This window comes from Clavelina lepadiformis, chromosome 6, assembly GCF_947623445.1.
Source record: "Clavelina lepadiformis chromosome 6, kaClaLepa1.1, whole genome shotgun sequence".
In the NCBI taxonomy this organism is placed as follows: Eukaryota; Metazoa; Chordata; class Ascidiacea; order Aplousobranchia; family Clavelinidae; genus Clavelina; species Clavelina lepadiformis.
Genome location: NC_135245.1, coordinates 15,290,278 through 15,314,364, shown reverse-complemented (window position 1 = coordinate 15,314,364; position 24,087 = coordinate 15,290,278). Strand labels below are relative to the sequence as shown.

General features: G+C 33.9%; 2 protein-coding genes across 3 annotated transcripts; both read right to left on the bottom strand.

Annotated features, from left to right (window-relative positions):
• LOC143462011 (protein SPATA45 homolog) lies at positions 1-3,224 on the bottom strand. The gene is made up of 3 exons (XM_076959997.1): positions 3,090-3,224; positions 2,203-2,317; positions 1-440 (listed from the first exon to the last, which is right to left on the bottom strand). The coding sequence occupies exons 1-3, from the start codon at positions 3,186-3,188 to the stop codon at positions 418-420; spliced, it is 237 nt and encodes a 78-aa protein (XP_076816112.1). The 5' UTR covers positions 3,189-3,224; the 3' UTR covers positions 1-417.
• Positions 3,223-19,954, bottom strand: LOC143461983 (helicase-like transcription factor). Of its 2 annotated transcripts, XR_013118113.1 has the most exons (26): positions 19,739-19,954; positions 14,790-14,956; positions 14,474-14,622; positions 14,182-14,249; positions 13,681-13,755; positions 12,205-12,313; positions 11,986-12,083; positions 11,678-11,784; positions 11,459-11,532; positions 10,209-10,293; positions 9,670-9,749; positions 9,216-9,329; positions 9,069-9,116; positions 8,787-8,842; positions 8,376-8,522; positions 7,643-7,784; positions 7,061-7,196; positions 6,628-6,807; positions 6,317-6,441; positions 6,050-6,231; positions 5,585-5,710; positions 5,305-5,417; positions 4,989-5,103; positions 4,661-4,783; positions 4,233-4,459; positions 3,223-3,359 (listed from the first exon to the last, which is right to left on the bottom strand). XR_013118113.1 is itself a non-coding variant. In XM_076959953.1 (25 exons), exons 1-25 carry the CDS (start codon positions 19,883-19,885, stop codon positions 4,295-4,297), a joined length of 2,931 nt encoding a protein of 976 aa, XP_076816068.1. In that variant the 5' UTR covers positions 19,886-19,954; the 3' UTR covers positions 3,841-4,294. The 2 variants fall into 2 exon arrangements, 1 of the variants encoding a protein (XP_076816068.1); XM_076959953.1 differs by lacking the exon at positions 3,223-3,359 and having other exon boundaries at positions 3,841-4,459.
• Positions 19,955-24,087: the final 4,133 nt, after the last annotated feature.

The window sequence follows — 24,087 nt, the reverse complement described above, 5'->3', positions numbered from 1 at the left end:
TTTCTCTTTTGACTTTAATACAACTTTGTTTTACAGTGTTTGCTGAGATGAAAGGCAATAAATTATTGCTTAGCAAATACTCAAACTATAGAGTATATAACTCGAGCATGCATATAAATGTGAATTGAACAAGAATATACAGGGTAGTGACCGGTGAGATAAACTTTTTTAAGCATTTAAACTCTTCACAGTATATGAGCAATGAAGAGTTTTATACAAAAGTAAATGACCACTTCATTTTATTTGTGGTCCTGTAATTTAAATGGCACGGTATTCATCAATCTCAATAATTACATGCATCTTACAAAAACATATACTGTATTATAGAAATTTTACAAGGTGAAGAATCTCATTGCTAGTTATGTGGCTTTTTTCTGTTTTTATTTCTGGCAGCATCAAGGTATCACTTAAGAAATATTAAAAATTCAGTTGGCAAGAATCTGCAAAACAAAATAAGTCAATTTCCTTCAAAGCCTTTTACCTTCGTTGAAATCGTATTTTAGTATTGCCTATACACTATTAACAAATGAGACAAAATAGTGTTTAACTTAAATTAGAAAACTGTATAATTCACGTAAATTATTCATACAATTTGTTTAAATCCTGAAATGGCTTGTTACAGCTATCGAGTTAATAATTTTATAACCCATCATACATCGATTATTACAAAACAATCTCAATATTGATTGGAGTTGAGGGTATAACCAGTCTACCGTTTTGAAATGTCACATATTTTAGGGTGAATGAAATGCTGTAATGTTTTCTTTGCAACATCCAACGGCAAAACATGCAAGCCCAAAACTAGTTTTGAGGTAAAATTGTTAGTTGATTGGTGTTTAGTTTTGTTATAAAATTAACTTCATGTAGAGGTGGGCCACCGGTACTTTGAAAGTACTGTCAGTACCGGTACTTAGTAAAAAATGCACCGATGGTTCTGGTATTCGGTACTATTCTAAAAGAGTAGTTTGGTACTGGTACTTTTTGTGTAAAAGATGCTGCTGCAAATGCAATATTTGCTGCTTTTATTCTCCTGGTAATGGTTACTCCAGGTCAAAACATATGTGACAGCAATCTCTTGTATTTTTCGATCTCTTGTGTTATTTGACATTTCTGGATTAAAAAAGATCAACATGTGCTAAAATTATTACTAAGGATTAATTAACTTGTATTTTTGAAAACATACTTGTTACAATTTTGAAATTATAATGCAAAAAGTACCGAGACCGACTGAAATTTCTTGAAAAAAATTAATTCGCTATAGAGATTCGGTACTATAGTACCGCAGTACTGCCCATCTATGGCTACATGCTTAACAATGCAACTCAAAGTACTCTTTTGTTAATCATATATCTTACTTAAATCATTATTAAATGTTCTTTCTATGCATTACCCATGAAGATTGATTCCATGTTATACCTTTGGTTTTGCATTTACCTCTCAAAGCTGTCATCCGGCTAGGGATGTGCCAAATCGAAAAATATTTGAATAACTGAGAATATGAATAATAGATTTTTAAATTAGAGCAAACCGAACCTGCCAAATTTCGATATTGTGCATGATCAAAATTCTTGACAGTTGAAAAAATAGTATTTACAAGTACTTTACAGATAAATGATTGCAATCGACTTGTTTTTTGTTTATAAAATTACAACAGCACTCACAATCCTTTCACCGTCATTAATGTCAACCAAAAAAATTAGAACTTCAACGTTTTATTTCTGTTAAATATAGGATTACAAGTGAATCTGTTCACCAGATTCATAAGAATAACAAAAAAGATCGTTTTTAAACGTAATATTTGGATTTGTGTTCGATTTGGCACATTCCGATATCCGGTTTTCCTTCTGGACGTAGCTTTAAAATGTAAGTTGCTATTGCATGGACTGCGAAAAATTGTATCTCGAACACAGTAAATATATCCTCCCCTACATTTTTTACTTTACGTTTCGTGCAAATAAAAAATATATTCTGCCAAAGACGCATTGTTGTATTACACTTTCTTCTTTGCAAAAAGGCACAACCTTGGTTCAATCCCGCTTGCATGCAGCTGCTATGCTGTAATTGTGTATGCGTATAACTGTAATGAAACCAGGTTTTACAGTACGTATGGCCATGGTCAATTTCTTTTATAACATAATGTGCATTGTGTTGTGATCATAGCACACTGATAAATGTTGCTGCTAGACATAACTCTACACTCACGACTTAATGAAAAATGTCTTCGTTCCCTGTGTGTTGGTGCATCCACCTTCCACTGACACCTTTGCTCCAGTTGCATGTTTCGAGTTGGGTCAAATGCTGTGCTATTGAAGTTTTCCTACAAGTTCAGATAGTATATATATTAATTCGAACTTATTTAAAATCAGTTAAAAATACAGTAGGCTATATCTTCCCAAACACAGTAGCCCTACTTTCTCAACATTTAAACATGGCGAAATATTGGTAACCTTTAACAGTGGTTATATGAGGTAAGCTGTTTATTATGTTTGAGATTGTGAAGAGTAGGCTAAGTGACAAGTTGCTTATGAGAACCTTGCTATTGGCATCAAACATGAAACATTTGTTGTGTTCTAAAATAAATAGATTTCAAAGATTTTTATGCGTCATGTCAAAGGTTACTCTGTTTACAAGTCAATAAAGAAATTTCTGAAGTAATTAAAATTCTCAGAATCTAATGTAGAAGCATGACTTAAATGTGCACCCAGTAACCCACCCCATATAATACCATACTAGACCTACACACAGTCCTGAACATGCACGTTACTTAATATCAAACTTAAGTCGCAAGCATTGTAGTAAGTCTACAATCCCTGGGAAAGTTGACTAAATTGCTGTAAAGGCCTACGTTACATGCTAACATGATAAACTATAGATTTGGTTAGTTCAGTAGTTATGCAACAACAGTAAGAAATAACAGCTAATGTGGGCTCAGTTTTATGGAAATTTTCCTGTTTTCGTAGACATTTTATCAACGAAGTTGATTAAATTAAACGAACTAGCCTACACGTGGGACGTGATACTAAATGTCGAATCGAGTAGGCTAGCTTATACGGTCTTAAAACCTGCGGTAGCGAGTATAAATAACCTACTTTGTAATGTTTTCTTTCTGTCCTGCACCAGTCTTGAGATTTATTTAACTCCACCGTGCACCATGATTCTCGGGAATTCCCTAATTCTTCTAAATTCATATCTTCAAGTTTTAATTTATTTTCAGTAAAAGTCTTTTTAATTCCAACAGGCCAGTACAACCAAAACGACAATCACTAATAACCAAGTCCATTCTGGAAGCTACAGTTGCTATGAGTTACATAGCACTAGGTGGTGCAATCTTTGCTCTTTCATCATCGAATACTAAAACCCTAGAATTAAAGTCTAGAGTAAATTAGTTTGCATTACTAGCTTTAAGTCATTAAGGTGTTCTTTTTTTTACATTTTTAAGGATTATTATATAAATAGTTTAGGAATTCTTTTTGGAATAGAAATGTTGTTTTAGGTGAAGTCCCCATGGCACAACCGCCTTCAAACAAACTTTCAATCACACACTAGCGGGGTTTAATATGGAAAAACACTAATCTTCATCCCGTGATGTTTAACCGTGAATGGATGTGTTTCATATAAAAAAGATTGATATATAAAACTCTTGTATGAACAAAATAACATGCACAATATGCATATAATTACAGTATAATAAGGTTTACTTCCTACACAAGCATAGACGTTGCGTTTTTGACAAAAATCAAAGTTGCTCCTTGCAGCAACTGAAGTCTGACTTTGTGAATGAAGTGTAACCTGACTTGGTCACATCAGTTGTAACTAGCCAGTGGCAGGCAAACCCAATCGCATGTTTGAAACAAAATTGTATTGCTTAGTAAACATGCGTATTATCATACAAAGAAATAAAGCAATAAAATACAGCTAAGAAAAAAAGGCCAAAACAGTCTAAGTATGAAATGGATTTGACACAGAATGATTGGTGAATATAACAGATGCTTAAAATTGTATTCATCGGTATTCATGCATTTGTATAATATGGCAGTGGATTAAAAAACCACACAATGCGAAAAAACACGATGAAAATTGTGAAAAAACAAATATGAAAATGCAGAATACAACAAAGTGGAATGTGACGGCACATCAGTTAAAGTATTTCCTTTCTTCAGCAAATAATGAGGGCAAGTCAGTTGAGATGTGCTAAAATGTGTGCATGCAGTAATGTAAATGTAAAGACATACCCCTATGTCAGGCTACAAACAATATCAAACACAGCATCCATTTATATATGCATTATGCAGAACTACTGCATGTCCATAAGCATTTTAAGCTCAGAGAGGGTTTGATGTTTTCGATCTTCAGAGCTTCGTTGTTTAAGAGATTCCAACGCAAGCTTACGCTTCATGTCTTGTATCTCTAGAACCTTTTCTTCAATGGTATTTGAACAAACAAACTTGTAGATTGTTACCTGCACAAGAGAAACGTCATCCATCAAAACACAGATAATTTTATGCTTCAACATTGTTTTGATATAACAAACAAACCAGCAAAATCTCAAAAAATATATGAAACTATTTAGAAAAAGTATTCAATAATTACCCTTTAATATTAAAAATTAACCACTTTTTTCGTAATTAACATCATGACATATTACACAAACAGAAAATACCGGTTTAGTTTGTCCAAGTCTATGAACACGATCAAAGCACTGCTCTTCAGCGGATGGATTCCACGCAGGTTCCATCAAAAATACATTGGAGGCAGCTGTAAGGTTCAAGCCCACACCACCAGACTATACAGAACAGAAATATAGCAGAAGTACAAGTGAGTACAACGATTTCATTACACTGCAACCATTTCAAGCATACAACACAAAAATAGACAGATTTTTAACTCTGTACCTATTGAACACTGTTAGTTGTTGTGAAAGAAAAGTGCTTTACAAAACTTTAATCACCCATTATCACCCTGGTTACATTTTAGTGTTTAGACAGTACCTTCAAAGACAAGAGCATAATAGTGGCAGTGCCATGCTGGAAATCATTAATGGCCTGCTTTCTTGCAGCTGATGACATACCTCCATGAAACATTATAGTCTGTATCTGCATTTTTCTGCAAAATAACCACAAACACAGATATGAAATGCTTCAAAAAATATACCTACAATTCCCTACACAGTACACAACTACACATACAGTAACATTAAAAATTCAGAATACAGTGACTGCAATGTTATATATTGAATAAATTACATTTAAATACAAAGTAAGTAACAAGCATGCCATTATTTAATGATGAGACTTATCACTTAACTGCAAATGCTTTTCTATTATTTTCAAAAATGATGTGAATTGAGAAACTACAAGACTTTTTGTATTGGCATTTGATCTTTTCACTTCAAGGAGTTGAGAAATCAATGCGTTGATCTGTAAAATAAAAAGTGATCATAAATAAATAGAGTGTCATCTTAAATTTTTAATTAGAAAAGAGATGACATTGATGTCTGCTTGTAAATCATATTCCACCCACTGTTCTACTTCTTGCAAAACCAACAACATTACTTTTTACCAAGGAAGCAAATTTTTGCACTGACCTTAGCACTTGGTTTCATCGCTTCATCATTATCTACCTCTTCATCTTCAGTTTTTCCATCAGGAGGCATTTCTGTTAGCTCCTCCTGCTTAACAGGACTTCGACAAAATGGACACATTGAATGTCCCTAAACAAACATGTAAAATACATTTCAGATAAATACTCATATTTCTATGCTAATAACTTAAAGGTTTTACGGTTAATGCCTGTTTGCGCTGAAAAACTCACAAAACACATATCACTGGCACTATATCAGTTATAGTATCTGGAATATATCAAACCACATCAATTTTTTATTCATAGAACCAAGAGCCAACAGTACCTACATCATTATTTTAAATGTAATAATAAAACCGATAAAAAAGAAATATTGACAAAATTTGTCAAAAACTTGTCAACTTGACTTGACAACACAAGCTGATAACTATAACTATTAACAATGCTAACTATAACAATATTAACTAACTAGAGCACTCGCAATAACTTCTGAAATGCAAGGTTTGCAGAAAATATGTGCACATCTGGTTATGACAGGACACTTCAAAGAATCAAGACAAACACAACAATCTTCAACTGAGCCAGAGTTCAAAAGGATGATCATTTTTAAGACCAACTGTTTTACTTCAGCTTCGGGAAGAGATCTGCCGACTAAAACAAGAAAGTTTAAATTGAATTTTACTTAAATGTAAACCATACAGTATACATCCTGACATAGTGTATAAATGATAGTTACCATCAATGGAAAAATCAGCGAGTGCTTCTTTGGCAAGAAACGAGTGACAGCTCAGCTGCCTGAGTCTCATCAATATCACAAGAATGTCAGCATATCGGCTCATGGCTGACCCAGAATCAATCAAACTAAAGCGCACAAATATCTTAAAACAATGAATTCAGTATAAAATAATACAAAACATGTTAAAAAGCAATATTATGTCTGACAATATTAGCATAAATATAAAAGTGAAGGATATTAAGTAAAACAGTACCAAATTAAACAGGTTAATATTAAAACCATTTTTACCATGTAAAAACCTATTAATATACTTAGATATGGTGCGTTTTCCAGCAGCTTCCAGCTTTTTGTAATTGAGTTTATCGTTTGGCAGCATTTCAAATGTTTGCAACATAACATTTCGTGGAGGGAGGTTTACAAGCGGTTGTCCATTAACTTGCTGCGTTTTTGTGCGACGCATGCAAATGCAGCCCATCATGCATTGAACTCTCCTTTTCAAATATAAAAATCATGAATACCACCTTGCAAAACTTATTTGAAAATCACGCTTTGTTTAACAGAATTCTAAAAAGATACCATGACACCAACATAGCAATTGAGCTACTTTATAGGTTTTTTGACCAGATCTTGCTTTCAAGGAAAATGTATATTAATTAATTTAAAATATTTTTTGACAAATTTTTTATCAGATTTTGTTAAGCAGACACAAGCCAACACATAAACATAAAACAAAACACGTATTACTTTATTGCCGCCTCTTCTCCATTTCTAAGTGGTCTTTCAATTGTCCTTCTCCACCAGCCCCGGTCTGTAAATGGTTCCAATCCCAAGAATGATACAATTGTCCATAAATCCTTCATGGAGTTCTGGATAGGAGTTCCTACAACAAAAACAATAGCATAATAAAAAACAATTAAACAAAAGGTTACTGTATAGTCTGTGTATAGACCAAGAAATATGGATGATGGTAGAACTGTGTTAACCTCTCAAAAGAACAAAGCTAATAGATAGCACCTTCAAGGTAACTTGGTACGCTTTGCTAGTACCGTTAACAAGAGCTTTCACAAGCTTTAGCTTACTTCATCATGTGAACATAAGTAGACAAAATATTTTAAAGCAACAAAGCTAGGATTTGCTGAATAATGCAATACATACATTAAAAATGCATCTAGTAACCATGTTGCCCGAAATGACAAAACAAAGTGTAGAAAATATTTTTCTGATAAAAACAACAAAAAAATAGAATGCACATTAAATATAAAACATATGTTTACATAATTTCTTAATTGTTACTAACTTCCAGTCAAACTAATCAACGTAACCTACCTGTGACGACCCATTTTCTTTTGGCTTTAATGGCAAAGCAAGCTTGAGTTTGCAAAGCTGAGGGATTTCTCACAATGTGTCCTTCATCAAGTATTACACGAAGCCAGTCTATTCCAAGTAGACACCCAGACTTCTTATTTTTCTTAACAGATCAATTAAACATGACCCCTTAAACCAGACATGTGCAACCAGTGGCCCGCGGGCCGCACTGCGGCCCGCCAGGTTGTTCCGTGCGGCCCGCGTGGTGCTCAGCAAAATGTTAGAACTTCATACTAGCCATCACTATTTCATGCAGTTTACATCAAAGCAATGGAAATTTTCGCACGCTTTGTATAGAAATATTGCCCTTTGTGATGCAACAATGCTGCGTTGCATAATTTCGCAATGCGAGATGCATTTCGCAATGCGATGCCCTTTGTGATGCAACAATGTTGCGTTGCATAATTTCGCAATACGCTTGACTGAATTTAGTTTCCTTATCTTCCATCGACAATTATTCACAGTTTTTCAATAAATTGTCGCACAAGTGTGTCGTGGACTGCATTAAATCTATTTCTTAACTACATAAACTGCATAGGAAAGTCGTTTTACGATACTAATTTTTTCTGAAAAAAATCATGTGGCCCGCGTTGTCATTCAAAATTTTGTATTTGGCCCTCCAGTGAAAAAGGTTGCACATGCCTGCCTTAAACCTAAATGCCAGAGGATGGTTCAAGTAAAGATTCATGCTAACCTTATACTCCATAGCCAGAGTTTGGTAAGTGGTAATGACAATATCTTTCTCCATGAGTATTTGCCTCTCAAGAGCAATCTTGGATGTACCATGGTATGTTGCAACTTTTACATCAGCTGTGTCATGCACATGCTCGTATATTTGATTCTATTGGTGGTATTATATAATAGAAAGTATTATATTCAGTAAAACCAACACAGCATATGAATGCTGGGAACTATCAGTCATAACTAAATGTAAAGAGAACTTTCTAGCAGACTATTCTGAAATGCTAAAAGAAAGATTAAAATTATTTACAAAAAATTACCAACTTGTGTTGTTTAACAAGTAAGAAACAAAAGCCACATGTGATAACCACAATATTCTAAAGGTAGTCCTCATCTGAGGCAATGCTATGTGCTAAACACTTACTTCCCAATTGGAAATTACAGAAAGTGGGCAGACAATCAGGGTTGGCATTGATTTGCCTGAATGTAAGCAAAGAAAAACTTCAATGTAAACTTTAATTTTGATTCATTGCCAATTTCAGAATAGTAAATTTCAAAGATAACACAAGTTAAAGAATCCGATTTCGGTTCATTTAGTAAATTTAAACAGAAAAATGAAATTACTATATAAAATTACTGGTAAAAGGTGGGGACAAGATTTCAAATAAAATTAACCAACGTTATATTAAATTTAATTAATTTTCACCTTTTTTAAATGTAGGGCCACTTTCTGCAGATGACTTAGCTAGAGGATCTGTCAAATTTGGGAAAAATATTACAGACTTTTCACACAACACATTTCTTGCTACAGATTACCATGTAATTTGTAAAAAATTTCCAAGGCAAAATGTACCTGCATGCTGGTATAACGGAGTTTTAATGCTCTCAGTGCTGCATTCAGGAATATACTCATCGTCTCCATTGACTTGTTTTCTTCTTTTTCTTTTTCTTCTAGCATCCTTATTTTCTACAAATGCAAAATAATTCATTTACAACTGCACAATTTATGCCACGAAAACAGTATGTAACCAAATGCAAGGCAGTAGACTGCTTGTTTTAAGAACGTGTCGCTTAAAATCTAACACTCATCTGTTCTTTTGACTACCAGTTAGTTTATCTAATACATCTTTTTAGTAGATCTTAGTTTGCAAAGCTTTTTGTAAAAACATTCATATTCGCTATACACAACATTGTGCACCTATTTGTATCGATTAGATTGAATAAGACATCGCAACTCAAATAACTCAGTAAAGAAATGTTAAAACACAAAGTCAACATCTGCTCTTCGCAACAATTATTATACTAACTTTTGGCAACACCGGCTTCATCATCATTATCATCATCATCTGTATTTACTTCTAGATATCTTGCTGGCTTTTTTGTTTTTCTGCGACGCAATTTACCAAAGTCATATCACTCGTTAATTAACGATACTAGTATTTTTAAACAAGCGGTTTAACATGTTGATTACCACAAAATCAAATGGCAATATGACAGGGCAATGAAGGTACCAACTTTAAAACATCAAAAAGGGAAAAAGTATTTTGTAATCATGTTCTGGAAATCTAACTTAAGTTCCAAACTTATCCAGATTACTATCGAGATCTCTGACATAACTTTCATGTGCCAGGGTTCGATAGTTTGCATGTAAAGCATTGTGTAAAATCGTGGCAAAGACCTTGGTGACAAAACAGCAATTAACAAGTTTAATCTTGGTTGGCAGCTGAAACCATCTGGCATCCACTTTTCATGAGAAAAGTCAATATTGGCAGTCAACATGTTAAACATACCTAGAAACTTGAACATTACACAAAGCCGACAACTAAATATTTTGGATGAGACTAACCGTTTTTGACGTAACCTGCTTGAAGAAACTGAATCGGATGTTTGCTTGACAATGGTATCATGTTTTATATGGGAAGTATCAGCAACTATTACAAAATATATCCTAATTCATTATTACTGAAGGAAAATAATACTAATTAATTGGCCTAATTTTTTTCATTATGAATTAAAAACCCAGGATACGAAAATAATACAAGACATACTCCACAACACTTCATAACTTTTTTCATCGAACAAACTGCCAAAATGTAAAACATAAATCTTAATTTTGGCCAAACTAAGATTATTATAGCAAAACCTCCTTGAAAGAGATAACAAAGTAATTTTAAGAATTTGCAAGCATGTTGTTTATCACAGAGGATCTCACAAAAGTGATAGACTAGAGTCTTTCAATCACTTAACCATTTCCTGAGTGGATCTTCTTGGGTAAAGTGATTGTTTGAAAATCAACTGAGGTGTGAAACAAAAAAGGCTGAAAAACACAGGCACAGAACAATTAGTGGTGAAAGCTTTTAAACGGCGTGAATTTAGAAGAAGTTGTGAATGGTAATGATAGTGAAATAACGACTTTTTCTTTTCTATTAAACAAAATGTGTAGCGACCAGCAAGCAAATCTACCAGCTAGATCAGTTAGAAACAGAACAGAAAAATGTTCCTCAATCTCGCATCTTAGTGATAACTTAACATGTCACAGACACAATGCTGCCGTTCCAATGTTGTAATGCAATTATCATTATTTTCATGCGGCGTTTAAAAATCAGTAGTGGCATGGTGTGAAGATAACAAACATGTCTTTGTGAACAAATTAATTGTTCAGACCCAATAGAAACCCAAACAAACATTTATAAAACAACACCAACTCAAACATTTTATAAAAGTACAACAGAAACAGTTCTCCACATACAATGAAACAAGCAAAAGAAAGATGAAATAGCCGATGAAAGCAATACTAAAGCCAATTCTAGGTGGCGTTTGCTTGCTATAACCACTGTTGTACTCAAAGTTATGTGCACTGTTAATCAAAGAGCTATGTCTTTATGTATCGAGATAAATTCGCAGTAAATGATTTGTGCACTTGACAACTAGATACATTCAAACCCAGTTAATGCATAAATACTTTTGCTCAGCTGGCATATTTGTATTTAAAGGAACTAACTTTTTATCAACTTTTCACACTAAAAAGGGGTGTAACTTATATTCAAGATCTTACAATAACACGCCACACTGATTATATTCAGGAAAATGTTTTACCATCATTCTGAGAAACGACTTCCACCACTTCTGTCAGCTTGACATCTGGAATGACATGTGAAGTACTGGGAGGGCTATAAATTCAAATCGAAGCTTTACTTTTAAAGCAATCAATAATAATTAGATCCCTACCACTCTAACAATCCGTCAAGTTTGGAATGCTAAAATAAATATTATAAGCTAAATATATAAATACTGTAATTACTTTTTAATTATTACCTGACGTGTTTGCTGATCTTAGTATTTTTCTTTTTACTAACGGTAAATAAAGGAGTGCTATTGCATGAATGGCCCAGAATAAGAGAAATAACAACAAGAGTTTTTCCCTGATAAAAAAAACAATAAAAATTTAACTTTTGCGCAAGAAATGCATAGAGTGCCAAAACATATTTTATTACCTGCAAATATCATTGGGAAAGCTTACTTCAATATATCCTACTGATTTTAGTTGAAAATGAAAATATATTATACATACAGATTAACGATAATAATTATATAATATGACAAAGAAACTTCTATGATATTACCAATCCCATATCATCTGCTAAAATTCCTCCACAAACTTTTGTTGGTTCAATTTTGGTGTGAAAGTTTGTCACGTTGTTTTTGAACAACTTGTTCCCACCTTGTATTCCAAAGAAAATTAGTGATAATTATTATATAATTTATGGTATATTTTAAGCTATTATTTCAACTACTGCTAACAACCACTGCTACTACTGCTACTATTAAATGAAAATCCTTACCTCCAGTTTCTACTTTTTCCCAAAATGGTGGCAAATCCAAACCTGTTTCCTTTCTTGTCATCCAACATAAAGCTTGCCTTTGATGTTTAAATAGCTTTGTCTTTATTGCCTGTAAATGATCACCATTCACCACAGAAATCAAAATTCTTCAATGAATAAACATATAATATATATAATAACAACCAAAAAATATTGATATTCAACCCCTCTTTGATATTTTGAATCGTGAGTAAAAAAAAAACTTTGTATATATAGTAATTAATACAAAAAAATTACAATAATTAATACAAAAATTAATTACAAGTAATTAATACAAAAAAGGATCTTTTGACCAAGTTAAAACAGTTGAACTCGCATATTTGTAAAACTAACTGTCCAAGTAACAAATATATCCGAACATTTGGTTTCTTCATTTTTGTGATATAAAGACTAGATGATATAAGTAACTTAAATTACTGAGCAGTTTTTAAAAAATTCTTTAGCTTTTCCCAAACATGGTCGATTGTTCGATTGGTCGATTATTATCATTGATTTACTTACATTTATTACCGTTAACTTCAGAAATATCACCGTAAATGATTCCGTCACTTAATTCGCCAAAAATACTTTTTTACATCACCATTCACTGACTCATACTTGCCAGCACATATGGGACATCATTTATCGATGCAGGTGACATGTCCAATTTAAATCATAAACACATAAATTACTTCTCATTGTTGTTGGTGTATGGCCTTGAGTAGAAGCCACAGAGGGTGATGCTTGATTAATTTTAATATCTGCTTTATAGCCTAAACCTAACCTTTTGACTCAAAAAACATGCGTATTTATTTTTTAATTATTAAAAGTTATCTATCTGAATCCAATTATTTGAATTATTTGAGTTTTAACCTAAACAAAAATTTATAAAATATCGTCAGATATAGCTTCTTCATTCACTAGGTTAGGCAACAAGTAAAGCTTGTTGTGACAATGAAAAGCCGAAATATTACTATTGGTCAAGATTGACAAATTCATTTTCAAAAAATTGTGAACTTTGGCGCAAATCTGTCTAATTTTCTGAGAATTTTTGTCAGTATTTGTGCAACAAACTAACTATTGCAGTTACTGAGAATATGAAAATAACTTCTCCTAGTGCAGACAACTATGCATTTTGCACTTTATGCAAGACAAAAAACATAGCGATGTGTTTTTTTTTATTGAATCTACCTGACTTACTTACGGCCGAAGGAAAATTCTATTTGGACAAAATACTACAGAGACATGTCACATGCATAAAAAATAGGATTAGTTAGTCAACTTTATTCTCAATCATGGGTTGGACATCATTGTCTATCTACAAGTGGAAATTATTTCTTAACATTCAAAATTTTTTTGCTAATGAAAATTGCAAACAAAGAATCTGGATTTTTAAGCCTCAAAAGATATAATCTCACACATAAACATGGTTTGTTCCATTTTAATGTTTTTTCTTACCTCACACTCTTCTAACTCAGCAGTTTGGTCAGCCTCACTTAAGTTTTCAAATAAAGTGTCCAACTGGGAGGAAATCTGCCAGCGAAAATAAAAAAGCTTGCATTTTCAGGTTAATATAGTTGCTGATAGAGGTCTTTCTATAATTACAAACAATTTTTATGATTTAAAAACACAACGTAAACATGGATGTATTCAATTAGTCAGTAGTTGAATTATAGTTGTGTAATAATATCTTGGCTAACAAAAATACTATGTAAAAAAAAGCACAGTAACATTATCATTGTCCAGTAAAACTAATTATAACAATACAAGGAAGGAAAAATTGCTTTGTTGCACTTAATCAATTGAGAATACAGTCAGGTTAGTAATATAAATTTTGCCTAATTATCATTTACGTAAACTTCAAAATCACATCATTACGTAAATGCTTTTCTTGAACAATTTATACTACAAATTCAATACGTAATTTGATTTTACTTTATTTTAACAAACAATTTCAACCTGTGTTTGGGTCAAGAATTGCGTGTTCAATTTTGGCTTGTGGTAAGAAGTGGAATGGGATCCACTGCCTAAAAAAATATTATTATGTCATATATCTGAAACAAAGAAACAAATATACATAATAAAAGGGAATTTTACCTAAAGATGCGTCACCGACCCACAATAAAAACAACTAAAGGATCATTTCAATGATTACTCCACTATGCTGCTAAAGCTGTTTAATTACGCAATCAGTAAATTTAATATAAAGCACTTAACTTAACTAGCTTTTAAGAATGTTAAACTGGTATACCTTGATTGGAGTTAAAAGGTTGTTTTGTTTGCAAGCTGTAACCATATTTTTTTAGTTCTTTTACTGTCAAGTCACGTTTTGACAAATCTCCCCAGAACGAAAGCACTACTGGAATCGAAAACTTATTCTCTGATCCTCTGGGAACTAGGCTAAAACAACATGGACAGTTTAACGCTGTTGACCAACAGTGCAGATCCGCAGACGTAGATAAAATATCAAAAGCAAAACACACTGCCAGTATATTAAATGCAAGAAACACAATGCCAGAGCATCAAGTTGATCATAATCACTACCAAAGAGAAGGAACACATCATACCCTTCTACCCTGGCAAGTCCTCTATCTACAACAGCTGCAAGAGCCCGTGCCAGTTCCCTTTTAATATGACCCACTTGTTCTCCTCGGATGTTATTTACGCGAACAGCATTGCAATCATAAGGATTACTGGGTTCACGCTGCAGTCCAACCATTTCTCTGTTGCTTACCTGTTTTGTAGTTATATATTCAGGCTATAAACACCACACTACATATTCATAATCCAATAGCATAGCATGCATATAACATTAGCATAGGATGTATAGTTGGTAGTAATTGGGCCCACCAGCTACTGTAGCATGCAAATACAAATAATGGAATGCATGCAAAAAGCCGACTCAAATCTCATAATTAACTTTGCGTACTGTTAATTCATATACGGTTAAACTGCATAAAACTTTGCGCTTCTGGTATACATTAAAGTTGTAATCGGTAGGCCAGTCGCCTTTCTAATTTACCCCTTGTGAAAAGCAACGTTACCAATGGTCAACTGCTGAAATTCCTAGCTGACTGCATTGAGAGTAGAGTGCATTATATGAGCACCAGGAGTGAAAAGTTGCAAGATAAGTTCAACAGAGGGTCGCTATCTGTAACAATTGAACTCGCCTACCACTAAGTACTGACTTGCATAGGAATGTGGTAATTGAAATAAAGAAATGTAACAAACTTGTAGAGTGAAGTTTAAAGGGTAACCAGACATTTAGTGCAAAGAACTTATCATCACATAGTTATGCAGCAAAACTTTTTCATAAACTGATGTTGTGTGAAAAAAAAAAGTTGCAAAAACAGAATAAGGACACGATCTAATCTGGGTTACTGTTCTCACCACATTAATGCATCGTGCGAGTAGTGCCATTGGGTCAATACCAGTGTTTTAATTACGCGGTAGCACATGTGACACGTTGAATGATGGCCAAAACTTAGAAGCATTTATTGCAGTAGGAAGTAGGCGCTATCTATTGATAAGTACTTCAATTAAACTGCTTTTACATGGTATCATGCAAAATAAAAATTTACCTCTTCTAGTGCAACAGCAATGAATGCAGCATAATTATTATCATTACAATCATTGGGAAAGAACAAAAATTTCAAAGCAAAAATATTCACCCTGCCCATCCAAGTAATGCACTGGTGTATACAGCTACATCTTACAGGCAAACATTACTTGGACAGTTGATAAAGTTTTGTGACAACAACAAGCCAGGTTCAGAAAAGGAAGATCTTGTGCTGACCAAACTTTCGTCCTCCAACTGATGCTTAAACAGTCACATGAGTGAAATTCTCCCTTCTACATATAATTTTAAGGCTTTTGACAATGTGCAACATGCTTCACTGTGGAAAATTTTACATCACTATCGTTTTCCCAAAAGACTTGTGAATTTCATTAAATCTTTATAACGAAAATATCTGATGTCCTGTCATACACAACAATGAAACTGAAGTAAAGTATGCAGGGCATGTATACCCCCTATTTCACCGAATAAATTGCACTATAATGGAAACCTATGGAAAATGGGAAAAAGGCAGACCAAAGCAAACATGGCCCAAGATGGTAGAGAGATATTTGAAGAAAAGATGACTGTGTCTGATATAATCAGTTTCAAGGATTTCTGAAGATAGAGACCAGTGAAGAATGTTTGTTGCCGTCTGAGGCACATGAAGGTGTGAACTGTTTAAAGAAACTCTCATACATATAAAAAAAAACAAAGGTTATGTTCAGTAACTATGTAGTTATGTTCAAGTCTCTTTTCTCCCCACCTTTTGAGCTCATTTTTTGCTCACAATCAGTCCGATGTCTGGAGCAGTATTGGGTCCGTACTGCTTGATTATAGTCAGTTGGGGCAAAAAAAAACATAGGGGTACTTGGGGTAAAAAAGGACAACCCCCCCAACTCCCCCTAAGAATGATTTTTTTGAAAAAGCTTTGCATGGTTAGAAACATCGTTTATTTGCATAGTTTTTTAACATACAATACAGTTCTAGAGGTAAGTACTCTTCAGGAACTATGCAAATCACTAAATTGACCCAAAAACGGTCCAAAAAAACTTTTTTTGCTCTTTACTAAACTTTTTGTGGATTGAAAACGATGGTTGACAATCACAATCTTTTTATGTGTATCTACATGATATTTTAGTATGATTGTACTCCAGTACTTCAATTTTGATTTCTGTTAACCTTTCATTCTATTCTATGTTGTCTTTTTTTGCCCCAAAACTACACAATGTGTTGGGGCAAAAAAAGACAGCTGTTTTTATTTTCCCTGTGCTTGTTTTTTTTTACCCCATCTTTAATAACTTTCATTTTAAAACGATTTTGGTTGCTAAAAGGAATTAAACTAACATTTTAATGTTTTACTTGCATTGTCTCAGTTTCCTGATCTCTAGTAAATACATTAAACCTAATGTACTGATGATTCATTTGAAATTAAGTTAAGCGAGTGAAGTTAAGTGTGAAGTTTCACTCTCCAATCATTTTGTGTTGTTCTTTGTAGTTAATTGATTTATGTACCATTCCACTTTGTTGAACTCCTGCCAAGTAGCTATTCAAAAGCTTAACCTTCTTGTAAGCATTTACCAGTTTCAGAAGTCTCTGTTCAGTGTTAGTTTAACCAGTCCTGGTAGCATTGTGTTTCGTATATAGGCAAATAGGCAATTTCGTTGAGGCAAATAAAATGCTTTAACTTGACTTGCCCTTCATCAATATGATTAGCTCTGAGTTCGTGTCATTGAGCACTGAAGCGTCGCTTCAGACTAATTTCTGATTAGATATTGATCCTAATGTACTCGTATGTTTCAGGTGATATATATATATCTTTAAATTAGAGTACTGAGTGAATGATAAACTAAAACATGGTGAGGAATTATGAAGTGAAAGTTAAGCATTATACCAAGGCAGGAATTGAAAAAGCAGTGGCCGAAGTACAGCAAGGCCAAAGCTTGAATAGTGTTGCTATAAAGTATGGTGTATCCAGGACGCTTTTAAAGAACCGTTTGAAAGATCAGGTTAAGAAGCGAGGAAGGAAGACAGTGTTTCCAATGCATGTAGTACGAGTAGATACGAGCATGGTGACGATACTTCCAACGAGTAGATACAGAGGATGAGATGGTACAAGAGTCTGACGATGAATCTGAAGAAATGAATGATGAAACAAGAGAAGACACAGTTGTTGGAATGGAAGATGTAGAGGAAGAGAGAAGAGATGTAACTGAAGAAAGTATAAATGAACAGAGGAAAGAAAAGAGAACAATTAAATTGGAAATAAACAAAAAGCAATTTGGAAAGTACTTTGCAGTGTTTTGGGAGAAGCCAAAAACATATTATTGGGGAAAACTTCTGAAGGTCTTCAGAGACGAGGTTGATGGAAAAATTGAGCTAGCTGAATTTAAGTTTTTGCACAAGAAATCAACTTCAGAAGGTGCAGTGTATTGGGACTGGCCAAAAAAGGAGGACATAGATATAGTCAACGTTGAAAATTGTTTTTGGGGTCCTTCAACCGCCGTGTTAACTTCTGTCGGACGTGCAAAATCATATTTTGGTTTTGCCGAGGAAGAGGAAGTGAAAGAAAAATTTGTGTTCCTAAACAAATATTGACTTCATAATGCATAAACTTCTTTGTTTGTTTGAACAAGATGTTACAGTTTCATCCTCATCTGTATATATTGCTATTTCTTCTGCTTTGTGTTGCTTTTAATAAACAAAATTTGCTGTCGAAATTGATTGTTTTTTTTTACCCCGTACATGGTTTTTATTGCCCCAAACACTGGGGAAAAAAAACAACACAAAATATTCAATAAAAATTAAAAGAATAAACATAATGCTCCAATTTTTTGGATACATCAATGGAGTATTAATATTGATCAATAGAGGGTAAAACTTGACTTTTTGGCCCATTTTTTAGCGAGAAAATCAAAAGTTTGTCAATTTTGCATTTTTTTGCCCCACTTGACTATATAGTTTTTTAAACTACATTTCAAACTTGAAATTTTAAAACTTATTGACAACCTTGCACTAACGTACAGGATAGATTATATCAACACACTTTTCACTGAAATTCTAAACCGGTAATTAAAGAAAACAATAAATGGTAAATTATCTTTAATGTTTGTACCTGATCATTGTATTAACTTACTTCCAGTCCAGACGTAGGCTAATGCACAATAGTGGAAAATATGGTACCTGCACGAACGAGATTTATCAACGTGTACAACCAACTTTTATTCATGCTAATATATAACAAAATAAAAAAAGAAAAGCTGGTTCTTTAACAGTCAATTTTAAAAAAATAAACAAAGTAAGCCTTTAGTGCACGCCATCACGCCAAAATTTGAGTTTTTGCACACACAATTTCTTGTTGAAAATCACCTTACTTCCAAGTTAGGCTTATGTGTGCACTGTGCATCATGACATAACAGTTCTGCCGTAATGCATGATGATGTATCAGAACTGAATAGTTTACCACTGCATTTATTCCAAAAAGCTATTATTTTGTCATATTTAAAACGTTCAGTTAATAGTGAGCATAATTTGGGGTTCAATAATACAATCTACTTGTTGTATGGACGCCTGCATTCACATAAATCAAAATAATGTTTAGTTTCATTATGTCAGTTTATGTATGAGTCTATACACTCTTAAGAAAATATGGGTACTATGCACCCTTAAAAGTATTCTATGGACCACCAGTTGGGAACCAATGACCAACACTAACGTATTTTACATAAATCAAAGTTGGTCGACAATTTCCATTGTTAAGTATTGGCGATTGAAAAAATCTTGCCAACCAAAAAATGGTGGCGGTAACTTGGAAAGGGTCTGTAAGCAAAACAACATTTGAATGCTCTCAAGCAGAAGTGCAAAACTTTTTGTTTATGCATGCAAGATTACTCATTAAAAATTATTATAATCTATTAAGACTTTTAAAACCACTCTCAAATTATCTCACAAAATTCATACCATCCCAGAATAGTATCTGATTCCAACAATGACACCGTTAAGGAATCCAAAATAATCATCATTTGCAGAACTGTTTGACGAGTCACCATCTCCATCATAGTTAAGCACCACTTCCTGTTCTACATGAGGTATCGAATACAGCTCCATTGCTATCAACCTACGTTTTTAAAACTCAAATAATTGCAAAATACATAGGCTAACAGAAGAAATGGTAAAAAATTTTTAGAATTACAAGGAAAGTAGGCAACTCAAGTATAAACACTTTCTGCTTTCATTTATCCATTTTATTTTTTCCCATTATAATTGTGAGGGACAAATATTTGTGCTGACGCTGCGTGATGGCCGAACATATTAGAAATGATAACAATAATACACCACAACTAAGGCAGGAAAATGTGGCAAGGCCTCGAGTACAAAATGTGCGTCATAATAAATAAGTTTAAAACAAATTTAAAGCATCAACGTGGCCACCAAACCCAAATAGATACAAATAATACACTATTTAAACGCATTAACTTAAAGACAAAGTTAAGCTGATTTTTAGGTAGCCTGGGTTGAGAGCAAAGTGATGAAGCCCTGTTTACCACGGGTCGGTAAGAACATCAGATTAATGTGAAGAGCACTTTGTCTTATGAGTATCCTAACTTATGAGGGTGTCTTAACTAAATTTACCTGTTGAATTATCTGACTCTATTGTTGCGTGCGGTTAGAATACTCTAACCTTTTGTCAGCCAAAAGGTTTTAATATTACAACAGAAATAGTTTACAAGAAAAGGTTTTTATTGTAGGTTTCACTTTCTCGATATTACAAATAACCAAGAATATAATAATACTACTGCTTATAAGATGTCTAATATATGAGTTGCAATCACCATGACTAGCTCAGATAGCTCGTCTGTTGATTTCGATGATTCACGCAATTAACGTTTTCTATCTCGATGTTTCACTTGACTAAATCAGCTCGCTGGTAGAAGTGCGAGCTAATATAAAGTGAAAGCGAAGGGAGTTAAAATGTTCGACATGAAAAAAGCTGTGAGTTGTAACAGGTGCAATAAGCAAAACAATATTTTGACAATGTGAGATACAAATAGCTAAAGTTGACACATTAAGACATAGATAAATAATCCGTGTTAAAGTTAACAAGCGGGCAATTACAATAAAGACTTATCAGCACAGATAGTGGAAAACAACCTGGGAAAAACCAAAAGGAGTGTTGAAACGAAGTTATTCAGAGCAAGTTTCCAAATATCAAACGACAGTTGAAGTGTTTGCCAAAAAAAAGTTCATAAACTTCAAATAATAACTAGAAAACACTTTTGCAAGAAATGATGTAATGGTATTAAAACATACCACCCAGGTCGCTATAAATTGATGGAGCCGTTTTGTAAATGCGATAGATATAATAATGTTTATCCTCGAACTGATGAAAGTCTGTGCACGACTTACACCCGTCGCCCGATGATTCCTCATCGCTTGACCCCCAGTTACCGAGCTAGTCTTGCGCAAGTTCCGTTTGTCACACATTTTTTATTTTAGTTTTTTGGTTTTTGATTTTTTTATAGCATTGGTCAAACTTATAACTATCCCATCAGGTTCACTAAACAGGATCAAATGTCGTTAATGCCTTGCCCAAGAGGACATTACAACGGTATTGGTCCACTGGGTATAACATGGAACCTGAGTCGCATGGCGAGGTCAGCGCTCGAACCACTCGGTTACCGAGCTGGCTATTTAAATCAATCATTATGAATCAACGTCGAATCCAATCAGTAGAAGACAAATTAACAAACTTTAACATCTCAATTTCTTTTATTTCCATTTTTTCCACCAACGTTTCATTTCCCGCCACCATGTTGGCACGAATCCCCAACAAGAGCACGAGATCTTGTTTCTGGAAATACCCTCTTTTGAGAAATACCACCTGTTTTAAGCTGGTGTCAATCATTTTTTTTTCGTCACAAGCGTGGTGGGGTATTCCTATTCGTATTCTTAAATATGTCACACACAAAAAATTAAACTAAGAGAAAGAAATACAAAATGACCTTTATTATAAACCACGACAGCACCAAATATTGTATTGGACAAGGAACAGTTACAAAACCAGTAGTAGGAAACCAGGCTGGAAAAGTACTACTAAGAAAATAAGACATTAAGCCGGTGTTATTGAAATTAAAAAATTAAGCTCGTTGGAAGAAAACTAAAATTTGAATAGACAGCAGAGAATGGGATTGCTAAGGTCCAAAGTTATTGTGTTAAGTTTAGGCTACAAAGCAGTTATTAAAGGTAATTGCAAGCCACCTTCAAATGCTGTATTTAAGCAGCACAAAATATCAGACTTGGGCAACCGCTCAAACTACTTGATAAAAAGAGGCTGTTATTTTTGCCGTTTCAGCTCTTTTTACCAAATTAAATTTGTTTTTTTGATTTCTCAAGTTATTTTTGAACTTGTAATTAGAACGCCGAATTTATTTTAATTTTCAAGATGTAATTATTCATCACCACTACTAACGAAAGCGATATAAGTTATGCAACTTCGAATCAATTGTGATCAAATTTGTTTTGGTAACGCTGAAAACGGTTAAATTGCGAATCTTCTGCATGCTCTGGCTAACGTTCATTGATATTCTCAAATTTTGTTGTAAAACATATACCGTTATTTTTAAACTTAATTAATCTTTATATTATAATTAACCAGCGTGAAGCGGTTTACCTGACTGTAGTGAATTATCTAAAGCTGTAATAAATAGGTCTGCATCTGCCCAAAGATTTGTCAAGGTCGAATGTTTATCTAACTTAACCAGCTCACTCCTTCGATCGGTGATGCCAAATAAACGTTAAATACGCTCGAGTGAAATCTCTGTGTAGAACCAGCTGTACGAACAATGCGATTTACCGTTAAATCTTGTCCCAAATATTAGTTCTTGTCCAGTAGTTTGTGCACATGATACGCAAATATAGCTAATCTACTTATCGTTATCGTTTGTAATTGTTATGTAGGCCACGATGTATGTTTTCTTTTATTGTAGGGTTTGATATTTATCATGAGATTTAGTGATATAGCCTAGGATAGACATGGTTCTGACGCAATTGCCTTGGTAAATCCTTAAAGTTGTTGTGACGAACTCCTGAACCCTGTTTACTTAAACGGTAAATTGAGGTAAAAAGCGATATGATAAATCATTATGCATATCATCATGTCAATTAAACCGAGCGGAGCTGCCGAAGTTTTGCATACTGTCGGTGAGAGTTGGATTATGGCTGCAGGCTGCTGCTATCACACTGCATGTCATAAAACAGCATTCAAAGTCAAATATTAATGGTTCATTTTTGCTCACAGAAAGTTTTTGTAAAAATTTAGTATCTCTTTAGTGTGATAAGTTTCTGATGTAGGCCTACCCTTGTATACCTTTTCGTACTGGTGCACCCCATGCATATTTTGGTGCACACCGGTTAAAGAGCACTGCTAAAGACGTATGCAACATCAGCAATACAGGGGAAAGTTGTGTAATTTCAACTCCGCTGTAAGTTGAACCTTCTATTTGTTTATTAGTTTCGGAAATGTCTATTAAGCTATTAGACAAATAGGAGAGTAATCCTTGCAAACATTTTTACGAGCAAATTTACAGAACTTCCTGCTGATGCATGAACCAATATTATTCATAGGGTTTTCAATATTTCATTCTTTCTTGCACAAACAACAACGGTAGGCCTACACTATGGCATAAACAAGTCTAAATTACAGGCAGGGGAGAAAACATAAACACTGCGAATGTTAAAAACCACAATTCAAGTTTCGTCCTAATTGGCGCGAACTTAACACGGATAAGGAACAACAAATAAACAGTTTAGGGGAGACCGGGGTTAGTTGGAAGAGATTTTAGGAAAATTTAAACCACCAAAATTCAGAATGATCTTTGAAACCTTTGTCTAGTCTAGCATAATGACTACGATGATGTACAACTTATTACAAAAGACTGACCAGAAATTGTTACACGTTTACGCAGAAACTTCAATTTTTCAGACATCAGTCACGTGTTCCAACTAACCCCGGAGCCGGGGCTTGTTGGAACACCACACGGGGTTAGTTAGAACATACATCGATTTGTTATATACAGTATTGAAAAGTGTCTGTTCTTTGAAATCATTCAATCTATTGTGGATTGTAGCCTGACAAGTCAACAGGGAAGATAAATTTCTGCTGACTGCCTTTCGTTCCTCTTCTGTTCAAAGGAACAGGCAATTTGAATACAATGTCTTTTAAATTTTGGGTGAATTCTGATTCGTCAGTTTTCATAGGAAAAATAAACGAGGGGCGTTCACTCGCTAATTTAGAGTGAGTGGAGCGCTTC

Bases quoted from the DNA above. Each gene is read 5' to 3' on its own strand.
- LOC143462011 (XM_076959997.1), bottom strand. From the start codon at position 3,188: ATGAATTTAGAAGAATTAGGGAATTCCCGAGAATCATGGTGCACGGTG. The intron at 2,318-3,089 runs GTAGGTTATTTA...CTGAACTTGTAG, and splicing joins CAGAAAGAAAACATTACAAA to GAAAACTTCAATAGCACAGC. The intron at 441-2,202 runs GTGAGTGTAGAG...TTTGTTTTGCAG, and splicing joins AAGACATTTTTCATTAAGTC to ATTCTTGCCAACTGAATTTT.
- LOC143461983 (XM_076959953.1), bottom strand. From the start codon at position 19,885: ATGGAGCTGTATTCGATACCTCATGTAGAACAGGAAGTGGTGCTTAAC. The intron at 12,314-13,680 runs GTAAGAAAAAAC...GATCATTTACAG, and splicing joins CTGAGTTAGAAGAGTGTGAG to GCAATAAAGACAAAGCTATT. The intron at 6,808-7,060 runs GTAATACGTGTT...ATATTTGAAAAG, and splicing joins GGAGAAGAGGCGGCAATAAA to GAGAGTTCAATGCATGATGG.